This window comes from Labeo rohita, chromosome 8 (genome assembly GCF_022985175.1).
Source record: "Labeo rohita strain BAU-BD-2019 chromosome 8, IGBB_LRoh.1.0, whole genome shotgun sequence".
NCBI lineage: Eukaryota > Metazoa > Chordata > Actinopteri > Cypriniformes > Cyprinidae > Labeo > Labeo rohita.
The window spans coordinates 7072333-7090485 of record NC_066876.1 but is presented as its reverse complement, the minus strand read 5'-3'; the positions used below and the strand labels follow the sequence as shown (position 1 = coordinate 7090485).

The following is an 18153-nucleotide window of genomic DNA, read 5'->3' as shown; positions in this document are numbered from 1 at the left end:
ATTAAATTTATATTAGATATTTATGAAGTAACACTGTACTTAAGTAAACGTTACATTACAAGCTGTGCGCATATTTATTTTCCTTAAGGACAAATTCACATGCAACTAAAGTTGAAGAACTCATTTTGAAAATGCAGACGCAAGCGATTCTTTGAAACCGTTCGTTTCCAAGAACCGGTTTAAAAATCCAGTCTAGTTTTTTTTTTTTTTTTTTTTTTTTTTTTTTTTTTTTTTTTTATAAATGCTTTATTCAACAATTGCACAATTTACAGGAATGTTTATCTCCATTATAAAAATAACAAAATGTGCATTTTCCAACATTGCAGGTGTTTTAAAAATCCAGTCTAGTGATTCTTTTACGTCAAGACGCGTTACGTCATCACGTGGTCCTTGACAATTATTCTGGGCATATAATATTCTAATATAAATAAATATAGTTGTTCTCAAAACTCAGGTTTTGACCCCCTCTGTCCAACACTTTTTCGAAGGGCCCATGTTAAAATATAATATTAACAGAACTATATAACAAATAAAACAATAAGTTTTAAAAACTGTATGTTCTTCATAAAATATATTGAGGGGGAAAAGTTAGGTTGAAGCTGAAATGTTTTTAAAATGAAGATAAATTGTTTTATTAAAATGTTTTACTATATATTAATATTAATATTGTTTAAATATATTATTTAGCTATAATGATATTAATTTAAATAATCCAGGGCCCACCTTGGATGATCATTGAAATTATGCTTTATTAGGATGGATATTTATTAATAAGGCTGATTACTGTAATTTTATGTGTCCTAATTGCAGCTAATAAAAACATAACGTAACTCAAACCCAAATGTAGTTATAATATAATATAATATAATATAATATAATTCCAGGATGTTTTTTATTGCAAATTGTACATAAGACAACAACATAAAGCACAGCCACCATAAATAATACAAATAATCAACATAAATAATATAATTACACTCACAACAATAATAGCAACAATATAGGGAAAACACAAGGAGCAAAAATCCAAAAAAGTACATATAGATATGAAATAAAAATACATTAAGATATTAATATTTTGAGAAAAAAAAAAAAGATTTCCATAATTTCTATTTATTTATTTTTATTTTTTATTTTATTTTTAAAGTACTTAAATCTCACATTTTACAAACTCACAAAGAAATATATCAAATGAGGGCTTACGTGTTTCCATTTGCATGTATGAATATGATATTTACCCATTCCAGGACGTTTTATTTGCAATATTTCTGTAGCTGACCTGACGCCCCATCAATCATCATCAGTTCACTTAACAATTTTCTCGAATTCAGAAGAACAATTGAAAAATCGGACATCACAAACAGAAAGAGACACATAATCTGAATTCATAATCTTAACAATGTGTTTTACAGTGGAATCGGCACTTTCGTATAACATAATCTTAAAATGTTACACTGTGTTTAAAACTTCGCAGACTCGCTACATTGTAAAATCTTAAGTTCTTGTTGGTAACACTAGAGGTCAGTGTTGTAGAGTAAAACAGAAAAATCGATGACTGTACATGTAGCTTTCATCTTTCAGTTCATTTTTAAATTGAAAAACATTATTTGAGCATTTTACACATTTACATATTTACACTTTACAAATGATGTTTTTCGTGTTTAAGTATCTATATGTAAACTGTAGCTAACCTGACGGTGCACGTTTTATTTATTATTTTAAAAGTTAAATGCATGTGCCCTAGCCTTTAACCCTGTGGCCATCTGTTCTGGTTTCCGACAAATTTTCAGTTCCTCTGTCAGATCCGTGTTGAAACTCACATCTCGCTGTTAGCCCGCAGCAGACCTGGATCATTCTGGGTCTTGCTCTTTCACTCTCTGTGCTGCACCTGGAGCTTCCTGCTCCCACAGGACTGAACAGAAATTATGGATCACAGATTCTCCTGTTATTCATTGACCAAAAACATAATATTTAACTGTGTCTCAGGCAGTGTTTTTTAAAAAGTATTATTAATATAGCCTACTGTTTAAGTATTTTTTTGAACATTTACTTTTAGTATTTGTAATACTTCAGCATAAACCTATTCTATTTTTAGGTGCCAAGGCAAACAATTTTTCCAAGTTTTTTTTTTTTTTTTTTTTTTTTTTATTTACTGCAGCAATTTTATAAATATGTTTAGTCATTAATAACATCACTGTTCCCAAGTTCTGTCTTTTATTTTGCCATAAACATTTGTATTCTTAATTAGAACATTCTATAAAATGGTGACACCCAGTAATAAATATAAAATAAATATAACATAGAGAGAAAATAAAACTCATAAACCATTTGGGGTGAACAAACAACACTTTCTGGAGGTTAAGCACCTCCTCTCTCTGAATTTTTAGAAGATTCAAGTGCTATTTTGTATAGAAAGTGTCTGTTAATGTATGAATCCTTTACTGTGTCATATGACACTTGGGTTTAAACCCAAAGCTCCATCCACTGCTATTTTGCACTACTATGGAGTCTTTTTTCTTTGTTGTGAGATTGTTGTTGTCAAGGGACACGTTTTAAAGTTTACAAAGGCTTCTAAGAGCAGCCCGCACACAATTGAACTAGATCAATTACTCTGGCACGGCAAACAAGTTGAACAGTCTTTTGACGACTTGTGAGGCCCTTATAGAGCAAACATCTCAGAAACAGGCACATTTTACATCAGTGATGACGTTGGTTTGTCCCTGGCAATGGGAAGCAGTTCTACAAACCTTCTTTAACTTATAAAATCAATGATCTTTTTATAACATACTTAACAAAATCATTCTCCATATCCTTAAGGCAACTTTCAATTTTTAAGACCACTGATCATTTATATTTGTTTCAAGTATTTTGCATGACTGATGTGGCTGCCTTATTACAGTAAGTACATGCTGACTACTAATTAGGCAAGTCTTTTCAGACTTACTTGTGGTTTGGGTTTTAGTGAACCTCTAAACTGCATAAAGAGCTGATCGCTTTATGTATGTATGGAGTAAGAACGGACTGGCAGAGAAGAGTGTGGAATTTGAGAGCCAGCTGTGATGTTTGTACTTTAAAGCCAAGAAAGTGTGCTGAGACCTCAACTGACAGTCATTCTCTCTCTTTGTCTCCCAGATACATGCGTGAAGTAGAAGTTTAAAAACTAAAAAATAAAAGTCCTGTCATTATGTAAATCAATCATGTTTATTTATACAGTGCTTTTTAAAGGGGTCATCGGATGCTAAGTTCACTTTTTCATGTTGTCTGAACATTAATGTGTGTTGGCAGTGTGTGTACAAATCTACCCTATAATGATAAAAATACATGCAGTGGTTTTTAATTAATCTGTAAAAATAATATTCCCTTTTTCAGATCAAGCCATTTTCAGATGCCTGACGGTGTGGCGTCACACCCACAGAGGCCGCTCCCACGATAGTTGATTGACATGAGCGTCTTACCTCAGACCGGCCCTACATCAGCTGTAACAATCTGACCACCATTGTTTTGATGCCGGAGCAGGGATGTAAGTTAGACAAGAATATCTCCGACTGAGCGATTGAGGTGTTGTGTTGCTGGATGTAATAATGAACATAGTGGTCGTCATTTACTCCCGACATCTGAGCGCTGAAGATGCAGTGGATTAAGTTTGTTTGTGAAGTGAATGCACCTCCCCATCTACATAAATGCATCTATGTTCATGCAAATCATTCGTGATCCAGCTTCACCTACAGCAGAAGTGTATAGAAGGGGTTTTTTGTATGATTGCCTCTGCAATCACCTTTCCTAATGACGTGGTAGTTAGCAAGTTTCGTGGCTAAACACGCTAAATGCAGCTAAAGTAAACAACTCTCAGAGCACAGCTTGTGGCTCCACAGAGAGAAGAGAGGGGTGGGGCGAGCAGAGCTCATTTGCATTTAAAGGAACAATCCCTCAGAATGGGTTCATTTTTGCAGAGCTGATTTTGACAAGGTGTGATTTCAAATCTGTATTTAACCTCAGAATTATCTCAAAGAAAATAATAACTTTAACACTTTACTAACTTTAATAATAAGTCTGAATTTGTGTGGCTGTGCTTTAAATTTCATTATTACACGGCTCTGTGGAATGCTTGATTCTGATTGGTCAGTCATGACATTCCAAGGTATGTTGTTCCCCGATAACAACTGGTAAAAGCTAATAACTCAGACTCATCCGGACTGATCAGATTTATCATAAGTCAGCACTGTACGCTTGATAGTTTTTCTTGGTGGAAGCTTTGCTTTTGGTTAGCTAATAAGATATTAAAACTCAATATTAACAATTCAATATTATGTGTACAATTTCTTAATTCTGTCAACTTGCCACTTGCTGGCAACTGATTTCTTCATGGAAGCTTTGTGTTCAAGTATTTCAACTCAGACCAGTGTTTTGTGTCTAATTATTTACTTTTGTGGCAAGCAGCTGTGTAATAAGTGGGATAATGTACATCCAGCCAGTTGTTATCGGAAAATAAAGATGTATATTATCCCTTACTTGTAATCTTAATTCAAGTGCTAAAGGATTTTGAAAGTCTGACCGTAATCAGTGTTAAGTGCTACTGTAAGGTTAACTCTGCCTGGTTTAAATCTTTCAAAATGATGAACAGTTGAAAATATTAGAAATCTAGAAAAGTAATCAAAAAGTAATTAAATGTAATAAGATACATTACTTTTATAAAGTAATTGAAAAGTTACACTACTTATTACATTTTAAATCAAGTAACTTGTAATCTGTAACTCATTACATTTCCAAAGTAACCTTCCCAACACTGGACACCGGCCCTCCAGGACCGGGTCTGGTGACCCCTGCCCTAAAGAATCATATCAACTTGTGGAAAATGGGCATCGATGATTCCTTTAAGAAAGACTAGAATGCTAACAGTTTGCAATTCTCAGTGATTTTATTAAGTCCAATTGGGTCTAAAGAGGTTTATTGGGAACTGGTTTGATATGATTTCTAGTGGGTTTAATGGGGCCAAATGAGGTCTGAAGCGGGTATAATGAGAGATTTTATTTGTTTTCCTATTTTCATCTGACTTTCTTTCTGTCTGGCAATAAAACCTAAAAGTCAGCATCAAAGTTTGTCATCAAAATGTAATAATTTATTTTTTGCATGTTCTGTCTCTGAGCATGGTAATGTGCATGATAATGTTCTGTCTTGCCAGAATAGATCTGCTAACCCCGCATATATAACATACATGAAATTACCCCATAGTAGATCTATACAGGTGGAGCTGGGGAAGGTGGAGGGCTTCTGAATCACGCTGCAACTGCTACAGCAAGCGCTAGCTGAGTATTTGAATGAGCACCGAGCTCATTGGCTGCTGATGTGACACAAACCAATCAGCTGCGCTATGTGAATAATCATGTTATTATATTAGATTGATATGGAACCTTTCAGTCAGCGCTATCTGGAGTTTAATGACAGAACTTTACGTTAGTGTGTAAGGTAATTTAGTATAACTTAATATAAGTCATCCTGTGCCCCCCTCAAATGTTTGAAGTTGAGAACTACTGTTAAAGTAAGAAGCAGTCAGTTAGAAACAACACAATCAATCATTTTTCCTGGAAATGTTTTATTTTTTGTGTCCCAGATTCATCAGCAAAGTCATTTATATTCAATATCTTAACTATACAAATAGTCGTTCACTCCTATACAAGAGAGTGTCTAGAATTGCCCCGAAAAATGAAGCAGTCTCAAAGAGTCACTCCACCTATAGTGAAGCCTGTACACTGTACAAAAGACAAAGCAAGTCTCCAGTCATCCGCTCACACACATCTGTGTTAAAACACATTTCCATCCTGCTTTCTTCCACACATTAACTGTACTGTACTGTACAACTTAATATACGAGTAAAAACTCTGCCGTATGAAGAATGGACAGAAAATATATTAGTTTAAAAGCCAAAAATATTTTTTAAAGTCTTCATTTTATCCCTTAATCAGGTAATCTCATTCCCCTTATTACTAGTGCATTCTCTCACCCATCGAGTGACAGGAAGTCATTCATCTAAAGCCCAATAAGTCACTTATCCTTCAAGACACAACAAACACTTAAAATTTAAAAACAACAGAATAAATAAAAGCAGAAAGATGTGGAAACATGGGCTAACAACAGTCTTCAAGAAATGTGACCTGGATATGTTTTCATGAGATTCAGAGCCTGTAGGTCAAAGCAAAGGAGAAACATATAAAGTGCAAAAACTATACACAGTCTAAAACAGTTTACTACTCTATAGTTCAGGAATCTTGCCTAAAACAGGACATCCTTTGAATGTGAAAAGTAAGTTTTAGGCATTATGTATTGATGGCGCATTGTGTGAGTGTGTTCAGTGAGAGAAGGTGTGAATGTCGTTGTGAAGGCTGACGGTGGGTGAGGATCGCTCTCTCTGAACTCCGCAGAAGCTTTTGCTGCAGCGGCAACGCTGGATCCACATGACATTACGTGTGATGCTCTCGCCATCTGGACAGCGGAACCGCAGACGCACCGTGCGGGATGAGGACGGCTGACAGCATCTGCCATCCACACACGAGCCGCACGTACGAGGCCGGTAGCGGCGAGCCGTAGAGCAGCCAGCGAACGTGATCTGCTCCGGTTCCCGAGACCTCACCGTTTGCCTGCACTTCTTTCCTTTCTAAGTGACATAAAAAGCAACAAGAAAGCATTAATATAAGTGATATTGAGCCTTTGGCTTCTTCTGGAACAATGGTAAAGGAGACCTATTATGCCCCTTTTTACAAGATGTAATATAAGTGTCAGGTGTCCCCAGAATGTTTCAGCTCAAAATACCCCACAGATCATTTATTATGTCATTTTGAAAATGCCTATTTTGAATGTTAGTAGAAACACACTGTTTTCGTGCTTGTCTCTTTAAATGCAAATGAGCTGCTGCTCCACCCTAGAAATCGCATGTTTATATTAGATCTGTGGCAGCAGTGTAATATACAGTAAATAAACCAATAAATCCACTGCTCTCTTGTCTCTTCTGAGGCTGCGACTCTAAATAATGTTGTGTGCTTGTCTGTGCAGCAAAAGACAGAACAGTTAGCATGCTTTGTTCAAACTTTTGCCATGGTTTAGAGCTGGTACACCATTGTCACTTGCGAAAACAGAATGGCAGTGCCGTGGATGGAAATGTGCAGTTTACGGGGCAGTGATATTATAATAAGATCCCCTTACCAAGTCTGAGCTGCTTGTTTGGGGTTGTTCTTTTTCATAATTTCTGGGTTGGTAGATGGGGACCCAGTTATAGCATTTAAACGTGAAAAAAGTCAGATTTTCATGATAGAGTAACTTGCCAAATTTTGTCTGAAAAGCAAGCTACACAATATTAACTTCTTGTTTATTGAACAGTTGCGTAAAAGCAACCAGTGTTGGGGAAAATTACTTTGAAAGTAATGTGTTACAATATTGCATTACTCCATTAAAAAGTTACTAATTGTGTTACTTATGGAAAGTAATGCATTATGTTCCTTTTGCATTACTTTTTTGTCACCTGGACTGGGCTTGCTTATCTATTTTTGGTTTTTTTTTATATATAACAAAAAGTTCTCAGGGTGAAGGGAGTACTTCTGCACTTACTCCCAACTCATCACATACAGGGACAGGAGAGATGTCAGTAAATGAATGAGAAAATTAATTATTTGAAAAAATAACTCATAAAAAGTAATGCATTACTTTACCAGTTACTTGAAAATTGACTATATTTTTGGTCAATTTTCCTTGAAAAATAGACAACAAATTTAAAATATAGATTTGTCCTGTCAACTTTTTCATTTTTGTCCACTAACATATGAGTGAGCTCACAGTATATGGGTATATTTATATTTGTATGCATGAATGCATGTCTACTCAGTGCTAACACTTTATTTTTATAGTCCTCTTCAGATATTCTACTAGCTATATGTAACTTTGCAACTACATGTCAACTAGCAGTCATTAGAATACTAGTTAGACCATCTGCTTAAAGGCATAGTTCACCCAAAAATGAAAATCAACCCGTGATTTATTCACCATTCTAGGTGTATATGACTTTCTTCTTTCCAACAAGTAAAATTGGAATTATATTCAAAAATGTCCTGGCTCTTCCAAGCTTTACAATGGCAGTGAATGGCTGTTGAGATTTTGAAGTCCAATAAAGTGCATCCATCCATCATAAAAAGTACTCTTACGTAAGCTTACGCTACACCTACATCCTACATCATCCACTGGAACGTCACTCTCTTACAAAGGCACAAATGACAATTAGCGGAATCTATAAATTACAGTTTAGAAAGTTTTAAATATGGATATTTTTCTTACACAAATGCATTGATTCGCTTCAGAAGGCCTTTACTAACCCCCCAGAGCTGTGTGGAGTACTTTTTATGATGGATGGATGCACTTTATTGGACTTCAAAATTTCAACAGCCATTCACTGCCATTATAAAGCTTGGAAGAGCCAGGACATTTTTTAATACAGCTCTAATTGTATTCATCTGCAAGAAGACAGTCATATACATCTAGGATGCTTTCAGGGTGAGTAAATCATGGGGTAATAAGAGTTGAAATTTAGTTCAAGTTAATGAGTGTTAGCTGACATGTAGTTGCAAAGTTACTTATAGTTAGTAGAATGTCTAAAGTTGACTACATTGAAACAAAGTGCAACCGACTCATTTCACTATAGTATCTCACCTTCACAGCTGGAGTGATGTCACATTCTCTGATCTGGCAAAGACGAGTCTCTCTAACAAGCTTGCACTGGGCATTACTATTGGTCACACGACTCGAGATGCCAAACCCACAGGAAGCAGAACATTCGGACCAGTCGGTGGTCTGTGGGAAACATTCGGTTGATGGGAAGGGAATCTGAGACACTGGCAGGGACACCCACTCTGCAGAATAAATGAGAGTTTAAATATTAAAAACAACAATGACAGACACTAAAATAACACCGTTACAAATAGCATACTTATAATGTATATTACAGTACCTTGAAAGGAGCCCCTCCTGGTCTGGACGCTGTTAGGACTCTGTATGAGTTTGTTGATATGGTTGGATGGGGTGCGATGGGGACGGGGGTCTGGTGGGTCTTCTCTGATGCTGTTATCGTCGTCACACAGCCACTCCTCACAGCAGCGTCCCGGCGGCGTTTCCAGACGGGGGTTGGCGCAGTGTTTGCGGGGCAGAGGGATGTTGTGTGGACACAGCGGCATACAGCCCACCACGCCATCCATACAGCTGCACTGGTGCTCACAGCTGGGCTGGAAATCCTCTCCGTGCTGATACACACGACCAGCAAACTCACATGGACGCCCCTGAGCCTCAGCTGAGGCAAAGACACAACAAACATCAGGCACTTCTTTAGTCATTCAGTCAAGAGCCTGGGATGTAGCAACTCTGTGCTTATTGTTGATATCCAGACATATAAAAATGATCTATCAAATCATTTCTGGGTTGTACTGTCCTTTTCACAGTGCAATTACACAAATAAGATAGGACTTATATTAATTAACAACATGCATTTACTAGGTTAGGATTAGGGTTTGGATTAGTGTTAGATGCTTGTAATTACATATAATTATTGTGTTATTACTGTAGATATATGTAACTTGTAACAGGGACACATTATAAATAAATAAATAAATTATAAATAAATTATTAACCATTTTTGGGGTAAAACTTGCAAAGACTTGCTGAATAACAGTAAAATGTTAATTAAATTAAATGATACTCAATTTGTAGTTTTCAACTATTGCTTTTGCATATATACACATATTATATATTTATATTTTTAGAAAAGTTTTTCTCTCACAATTCTTAATTAAATAAATGTCATTTATTAATTTATTTATTTAACATTCATGCACACAAAATGAAATGTTGTGTATTTTAGATCAAATTGCAGTGAAAGTGAAAATTTATGATTTTAGCATATTTATATATATGTGTGTATAATCTTTACATAATTTCTTATACACCTATTATTAAAAATAATTTACTTTTATTATTATAATAAATAAATAAAATTATAAAATACTTGGAATAACAGCATGTCAGCTTACATAATTAAAAACATAATTGTTTTTTAGCTATTTATATTATTTATTATATAATTATTTATACATAATTATATATTAATTATATATAAAATAAAAATCTATTTATTATATTATATTATATTATATTATATTACATTATATTATATTGTGTTACACCAAAATTTATTCAGACACCTTCAACATATCTCACATTATCACAGTTTATTCATTATAGTTTAGAAAGTGGTAATAAAATATGACAAGAACTCAGAGTTAAACTCTGTCACAACAAATTAATCTTGATAATGTCAAATAACATTCATAAAAAAGGTATGTAATGGATACTATCAATACTTTGTTGCCCAATGACCAAGCAAATGTTAATTTTGTTCAGTTTGTGGTGTAAAAAAAGTGACATTAGCAATTAAAGAAAAAAGTTTTAAGCAAAATGGTCAGGTCAAAGTGTCTGAATAATTTTTGATCCCAAATATTTAGAAATGTTACTGGTATACCACTGTATGAATAATTTTTGTGTATAATATGTCAGAGTTTAGTTTATGTTGCTATAGTGTCCTGCACCCACTAGTAAAAAAAAATCCAAAATTATATCTAGTGTCTTAATAATTTTTGGTTTGAATGTATTATATTATATTATATTATTATTAAAAATTAAACCATTGTTTTTCTTTAAAACAATCGTTCAAAAAGTTCCCCTAACTGGCCCACTAACACCCATTAATGTCTCAGTGATGTCTTTTTTCTTACCTCTGCAGAGACCACGTCGAGGGTCTCCTCCGGCCCCTAGGTGGCAGCGCAGGCCCTTGATGTGGTCGCAGGGTCGGTCAGGGCCGCAGTCCTGGTTAAACTGTTGGGCGCACACCCTACAGCAGCCGCACTCATCCAGCACCCAGCTCACTCCGACCGGACAGGAAGGTGGAGACGGGGGGCAGGAGCACGGACGGGAACAGCCTCTGGACGCCTGCAGGAACAGCAGCGCGGGAGAAGAGATGAGAGACGAGTACACAGCTTCATTACATAAGGCCAGCAGTCAGAAATGAAAGGCTTTCACTGAGATGACAGTGTAGGAGTTGTCAGGCCAATGTTTTTGCGAGTTTGTATGAGTGGGTTCGGCTGTGTTTATATAATGCACTCACTTAGGTGTCTGTGTTTGAAATGTGACTGTAGAATCGAATCATAAATATACACTGTAAGATAAACCGTGCCGTTGTTACCATTAAGAGATATTTTTACCTGATGTGATCACCATAAACAAATACTTTCTTCATGCAACCTATGGTCTAAAGGTCATGTATATAAAATTAATTAATATGTTAAAAATTAAAAAAATAAAAACATATTTTCCACATATTTTGGGGGGAAAAAATCTCTTATGTTCACCAAGGCTGCAATTATTTGTTAAAAAAATTCAATAAAACATGCAAAATTATTAAATATTATTACAATTCAAAATAACTGTTTCCTAGTAAATATATTTTAAAATGCAATTTATTTTTGTGACACAAAGCTGAATTTTCAGCATCTTTACTCCACTAATATTCTGATTTGCTGCTCAAGAAACATTTATTATCATCATGTTGAAAATAGTTGTGCTGCTTAATATTTATATTAATTACATTTTTTATATTTTCTGAAGAATAGAAAGTTTAAACAGCATTTATTTGAAAGAAATGTTGGTAATATAACTGTCTTTACTGTAACTTTTGATCAATTTAACGCATCCTTGCTGATTAAAAGTATTAATTTCATGTATTTTTAACACTAAATTTTAAAAAGGAGAGTATGTTTAGACTTTCAACATTTAAAAAAATATATTTTTTATAAATTCAAAATAAATGTATTCATGCAAAATTTAGCTTTTACCAAATTTTTATCTTAATACGTCAAAGAAACAACCTAATTTTGCTTCATTAGCACACACTATTGTGTTTTATTTTTTTGTCTGAAAACAAATATCTGCTACCATTAGTTTTATGCTTTTATGCATTAGGAAGCATCAAAGTACAAAATCAATAGACTGTTAGGAAGAAGAAAAAAAAGTCCTACACAACCTTCAATCATAAATAGATCTTGCAAAAGTTAAACGTGTGCAAAATACTGTCTCAAATCTACTCACCTCTCCTTCAGCTGAACATACAACAAACAACAAGACTGTGCAAATAACAGCCAGAGTCCTCAGATTCCTTCCAGAGTACATTTCCAAGCTTTCCAAAAAATGAATCCCAAAGGAAAAATAATTAAAAATCCCCAAATGCAAAAGCAGGTTTATCCACTTTTATACTAAATAACTCCAAAAACCTCAGAAGGCAAATGTTCCACAGCCAGTCCAGTTACAAAGTGCATCAGTCAGACTAGTTACTAAGCTAAAGCTTGCCTATAGCAAGGCTCAAACGCAGATGCCTTGTCAGTTTTGCAGAGCATTTCCAAAGAGGCAGGTCACCTTATAGAGCAAGCGAGCAAGTGAGAGAGAGAGAGAGAGAGAGAGAGAGAGAGAGAGAGAGAGAGAGGCAGCTCTGACATCAACATCATGGATCGGAGCAGAGGGAGTGTGTCTTCATAATGAGGGGATCCCTTATTTTTTGTGTAGCTGGAGCTCTAGGGAGCAGGGTGTAAATGCAAAATTGCAAAATGAGCCTGCCGATCTCAGTAGTGTGGATTACAAATGACTGTTATATGAAACAAAACCGCTGTGACACAGAGCTAACAAACACACTTGAGCAGGGTGTTCACCTGACCACAGTTTAATTGGCCGTTTGTTATGTGTTACGAAAGCCGCCCTGGAGTGCATAAAAACATTGTCATAATAGTGGAACAATTGAGAAGGGAACTCCAGCAGTTTTCCGTTTGGATGGGAAGTCCTGATGCAGATGCAAAGGAAAATCCCCATAAACAAGTCAGCTCTCACACAACGCGAACACACCGATACACTTACTACTATCCGCGCACACCGAGCGCTTCCTTTTGCGCTTTCTCACTTCCTCTAAGCGTTTCCTACCAGCGGCCACATTCAGGAAACTCTGGCCGTTCACACAGGTTTCCCTTGTTTTTGTGGGAACACCGAAACATTCTCATTGTCATCTTGTAAGGACATGAAAAGTGTTTTCTGTTTAGTTGCAGGAAGAGCACTCCACTGGGCCTCAGGTTTGTGTTATGAAACCCAGGAAGAGAAACATGGGAAGGGAGTATGATCTCCAGAGACCGCTTTTATATAACTCATGTAACAGCTTTCAGACAGTCACTTTCTGCAGATTTTTATTGGAATGACACGCCTGATTTGACATCTGCTTCCAATTTTGATTCAAATATTTGTTTATAATAATAAATTATTTTATTTAATCAAAAGTGTTGGGAATAGCCTCCACAACAACAAGGTTAAACAGACAGCAAATGGAGACTTGCAGTAAGTTTTTCTCATGAGAAAAAAATCCTAGTAATCTCACATGTCTTCCACAGAGTTTAAGACATCTCAGCAATGTCTCAAACTGTGCTCAGATTTGTCAAGACATCAAAGTCTGCCATTACAAAACTTCAAAGATTTCAAAATGAACTCAAATATTTCAGATTCTTCCATTTCTTCTAATCCACATTAATACACTTTTAAAAACTTAGGTCCTTTATTGGCATCTGTGGTTCCATGAAGAACATTTAAAGGAGACCTATTGTGCCCCTTTTTACAATATGAAATATAAGTTCCAGGTGTCCCCAGAATGTGTCTGTGAAGTTTCAGCTCAAAATACCCCACAGATAATATATTATTTCATTTTGAAAATGTCTATTTTGAATGGAAGCAGAAACACACTGTTTTCACTGCATGTCACTTTAAATGCAAATGAGCTGCTGCTCCCTGCCCCCTATTTCAGACCAGGGTTGTGCTTTTACAGCAACAAAACATCTGTTTGGTTTTGATTTTCATGTCTATCATGATGAAATCATGTGTTTTAAACCATATCAGTTTAAACTTCTGATATATGGTTTTCTGAGCACACACATCTGAAGCACGAGCAAATTAATATTTTTGAACGAATTGGTTGAGTGAATTATACAATGACTCATTCATTACATATACATATACATATATATATATATGTATATATATATATATATACAGGTGCATCTCAAAAAATTATAATATAGTGAAAAACTTATTTCAAAAACGGAAACTTTCATATATTCTAGATTCATTACATGTCAAGTAATTTTGAGCATTAGAGCTTACAGCTCATGAAAGTCAAAAATCCAGTATCTCAAAATATTAGAATATTTACATTTGAGTTTCATTAAATGTCCTTCCCTACAGTATAAATTATAGGCATCTCTTGTTCTTTGAAATCACAATAATGGGGAAGACAGCTGACTTGGCAATGGTCCAGAAGACAATCATTGACACCATCCACAAAGAGGGTAAGTCTCAGAAGGTCATTACTGAAAGAGGTGGCTGTTTACAGAGTGCTGTATCAAAGCATATTAAATGCAAAGTTAAGAAATTGGGTAGGAAAAGGTGCACATGCAACAGAGAAGACCGCAAGCTTGAGAAAACTGTCAAGCAAAGCTGATTTAAACACTTGGGAGAGCTTCACAAGGAGTAGAATGAAACTCGAGTCAGCACATCAAGAATCACCACGCTCAGACGTCTTCAGGAAAAGAGCTACCAAGCCACTTCTGAAACAGAAACAACATCAGAAGCATCTTACCTGGGCTAAGGAGACAATGAACTGGACTGTTGCTGAGTGGTCCAAAGTCCTCTTTTCAGATAAAAGTAAATTTTGAATTTCATGTGGAAATCATGATCCCAGAGTCTGGAGGAAGACAGGAGAGGCACAGAATCCAAGCTGCTTGAAGTCTAGTGTGAAGTTTCCACAGTCAGTGATGATTTGGGGTATCGTGACATCTCCTGGTGTTGGTTTGTGTTTTATTGAGTCCAAAGTCAATGCAGCCGTCTACCAGGAGATATTGGAACACTTTATGCTTCCATCTCCTGACAAGCTTTATAGAGATGCTGATTTCCTTTTCCAGCAGGACTTTAGCACCTGCCCACAGTGCCAAAACCACTTCCAAGTGGTTTGCTGACCAAGGTATTACTGTGCTTGATTGGCCAGCCAACATGCCTGACCTGAACCCCATTGAGAATCTATGTGATATTTTCAAGAGAAAGATGAAAAACAGTCGATCCAACAATATACAGACGATCTGAAGGTTCAATAGTGCCTCAGCAGTGCCACAGGCTGATCGCTTCCACGCCACACCTCACTGATGCTGTAATTCATGGTAGGGGCAAGTAATTTGTGCTGCCGACCAAGTATTGAATGCATAAATGAACACACTTTAAAGAACTTGAACTTTTCTGTTTTGCAATTTTTTTGATTGATCTTAGGAAATATTGTTATATTTTGAGATACTAGATTTTTGACTTTCATGAGCTGTAATCTCTAATCATCAAAATGAAAAACAAAAAACTTTTGAAATGTTTCACTTTACATGTTATGAATCTAGAATATATGAAAGTTTGAACTTCCAAAATGCAGTTTAAATGCAGCTTCAAATGATCCCAAATGCGGTTGTAAACAATCCCAGCCATAAAAATAATACAATTTATATACTTTTTAATGTGAAACACTCGTCTTGTCTTGCTCTCCCTGAACTCTGTGTATTCTGCCTCAAGAGAGTTAGGGTATGTCGAAAAACTCTGATCATATTTTCTCCCTCAACTTCAGAATCGTCCTATATCGCTGTTTTACCTTTTTTGTTAAGGTTGTTTGATCTTCTTGTTGTTGCATGTTCACTTTGCAAAGAATGGGTCGGAACTTCTGCAGCGATGTAGGATGATTTTGAAATGTTTTTTGAAGTTGAGGGAGAAACATCTAAGTTTAGGGTTGGGGTAGGTGTAGACATTAATATAACACAATTTAATAGGTAGAACAATTATTTTCATTGTTAGTTTCCGGTTGGAGCTGCATCCCTTCTAGCCACAACCAGGGTTCCGGCCTGTGTTTATTCTTGAACCATTTCCACTGCAGAAAAGGTCGTTCCAGGCTGGATCTGACTTCTTTGACATTCACTGCCCAATATGCACAAAAATACATCTGTATATCATCATAAACACAGCCGTTTTTTGTCGAAAGTGAAAGTAAACAGACAAGAAAGAAAACGCATGTGTAACAGTATTTTTAGACCCGTGTGCGTTCGGTGTTAAAGAGACAGCATTCACAGATCTTGACTGAATATCTTTTGTAACTTTAATGAGGATCTATTTCTATATCTATATTTTATTTGTGAAAAGAAAACTAAAAAAAAGAAACTGTTTTTAAACTTTTGATTAAAATTTCTGTACCTAAAATTTGTTCAGTTGTATTTATTAATGCTATTGCTAATTTATTTGCTTGTTCCTATTTTATTACTGAGTGTTTACTTGTCTTTAACTATTTAATGTTTGAAATTTCGTTGTTTTTGCTATGGTATTTTTTGTGAAAGCCAGAGTCAAAAGTTCCTCTTAGGCTTAAGTGTTCTGTAGGCTGCTGATTTTTGCTCATGTTATTCAGCTGCAAGAGAAAGCTTTGTAAAAATACAGAATAAAAATGTTTGACTTAATTGTTTATTTTTTATGTTATTGGAATCAAAACTAGGAATCGTTAAAAATGACAATCTATAAGCAGAATTGGGATCAGAATCTATAAATTTCAAACCAATCCAACCCTAGTCATCAGTCAATAAACAAATCAACAAAAAACATTTTCACCATGTTCACCATCACTATTTCAAACACATTTTTTGTAATTAAATTTTATATAAATCAAGCAAATTGATTTATCTGTTAAAAAAAAGGGTTTCAACTTCAACTTTTCTGTGAGGAAAAAAACATTTTGAGAAAATGACCTAAGATGACCTGCTTTATAATTAAAAAGTAATAATAAAATAAACACCTAAATGTCTATTTTGTATGTTTTCTATCCACAATTTTGAAATAAGGCATGTTATGGAAGCAAAATTTCACCTTGCAGTGAAACGCACTAACTGAACAGGTGTTCTGCATCAGGTATGACTACATTTTAAACCTCATTAAATTACACACACAAATCTTCTTCTGAATTCAGTGTGGTGCATGGGAGTTTGGATACTGTGGAATGACTCATATGAGAGAGTGAGAAATGTGAGCGACTAACTTTGACAGACAAGTGAAGAGTGAAGCTAAACATGATCTGCAGACAGGAGGGCAACAGGTGTGTGTGAATGCATAAAGACATTACAGAACAGGGCTGATTTCAACACTGACAGTGTCAGTGTGATTGTGCATCTGTGTGAGTGTGTGTGGTATGCACCTCACACACAGCCCTTTACGCAAATACCCAGACAGAGGAATCACAAGGAGGGTCAGCTCAGTAGTAATTCTTGCACTATTTGGGAGAGCCTTGTATCAACCCGGAGAGAAGAAGAAGAAGAAGAAGGGAAAGCGAAGGAGGTGGTCAGAATTCCAGACATTCCTGTCCCACAAAAGCAGGATATGTGCACTGGCCCTCTCACGCTGAATGATGACGGAGAGAAGAGGTCATTAAAACCAGGGTGAGCGAGGGAGGGTGTTATGAACACTTGCTATTAGACAGTCTGGCCCAATCCCAGCCATTGTTACCGGACCAGACAAACATTTCCAAAGCAGAGGTCAAGTGGACAAGGTTATATACACCAAATAATGCATAGTCTTTCTTGTCTAGTTCTTAAGAAAACATCTACGCACTAGTGCATTAAAAAGCCCAGAAGCCAAACTAATAATCTGAGAAACCAAAGATCAACATAGTCACCTTAAAAACCCCATAGAGTGAAAAACGATTCTTTCCCGAACCCAAGAACATTGAGGAATTTTTATTTTGAAGACAACCTCTCAGAAGTGTGCTTGAATGTGCATTTGTATATTTATAGATATATATATTTTTTTTAAAAATGACAACATATGCTAGTTTGCATGGCATGCAACACCCACTATCTTCAGAACTGTCCAAATCTACTAATGCATCAATTAAAATCCAGTTTTTAATACAGAAACGCTTTATACGTTTGTCTATATATGTCGGTTCAATGACCTGTGTTCAGACCAGTGCCCTTGTAAACACAT

General features: G+C 35.6%; 1 protein-coding gene across 1 annotated transcript; it reads right to left on the bottom strand.

Annotated features, from left to right (window-relative positions):
- Positions 1 to 5583: 5583 nt before the first annotated feature.
- Positions 5584 to 12700, bottom strand: ccn1l2 (cellular communication network factor 1, like 2). The gene is made up of 5 exons (XM_051118176.1): positions 12169 to 12700; positions 10800 to 11013; positions 8987 to 9322; positions 8689 to 8888; positions 5584 to 6649 (listed from the first exon to the last, which is right to left on the bottom strand). Exons 1-5 carry the CDS (start codon positions 12247 to 12249, stop codon positions 6344 to 6346), a joined length of 1137 nt encoding a protein of 378 aa, XP_050974133.1. The 5' UTR covers positions 12250 to 12700; the 3' UTR covers positions 5584 to 6343.
- Between the last annotated feature and the right edge of the window lie 5453 nt (positions 12701 to 18153).

Coding starts and splice junctions, on each gene's coding strand:
- ccn1l2 (XM_051118176.1), bottom strand. CDS start 12,249: ATGTACTCTGGAAGGAATCTGAGGACTCTGGCTGTTATTTGCACAGTC. Junction 11,014..12,168: donor TATGTTCAGCTGAAGGAGAG/GTGAGTAGATTT, acceptor CTGTTCCTGCAG/GCGTCCAGAGGCTGTTCCCG. Junction 8,889..8,986: donor CAGGAGGGGCTCCTTTCAAG/GTACTGTAATAT, acceptor TTTATTCTGCAG/AGTGGGTGTCCCTGCCAGTG.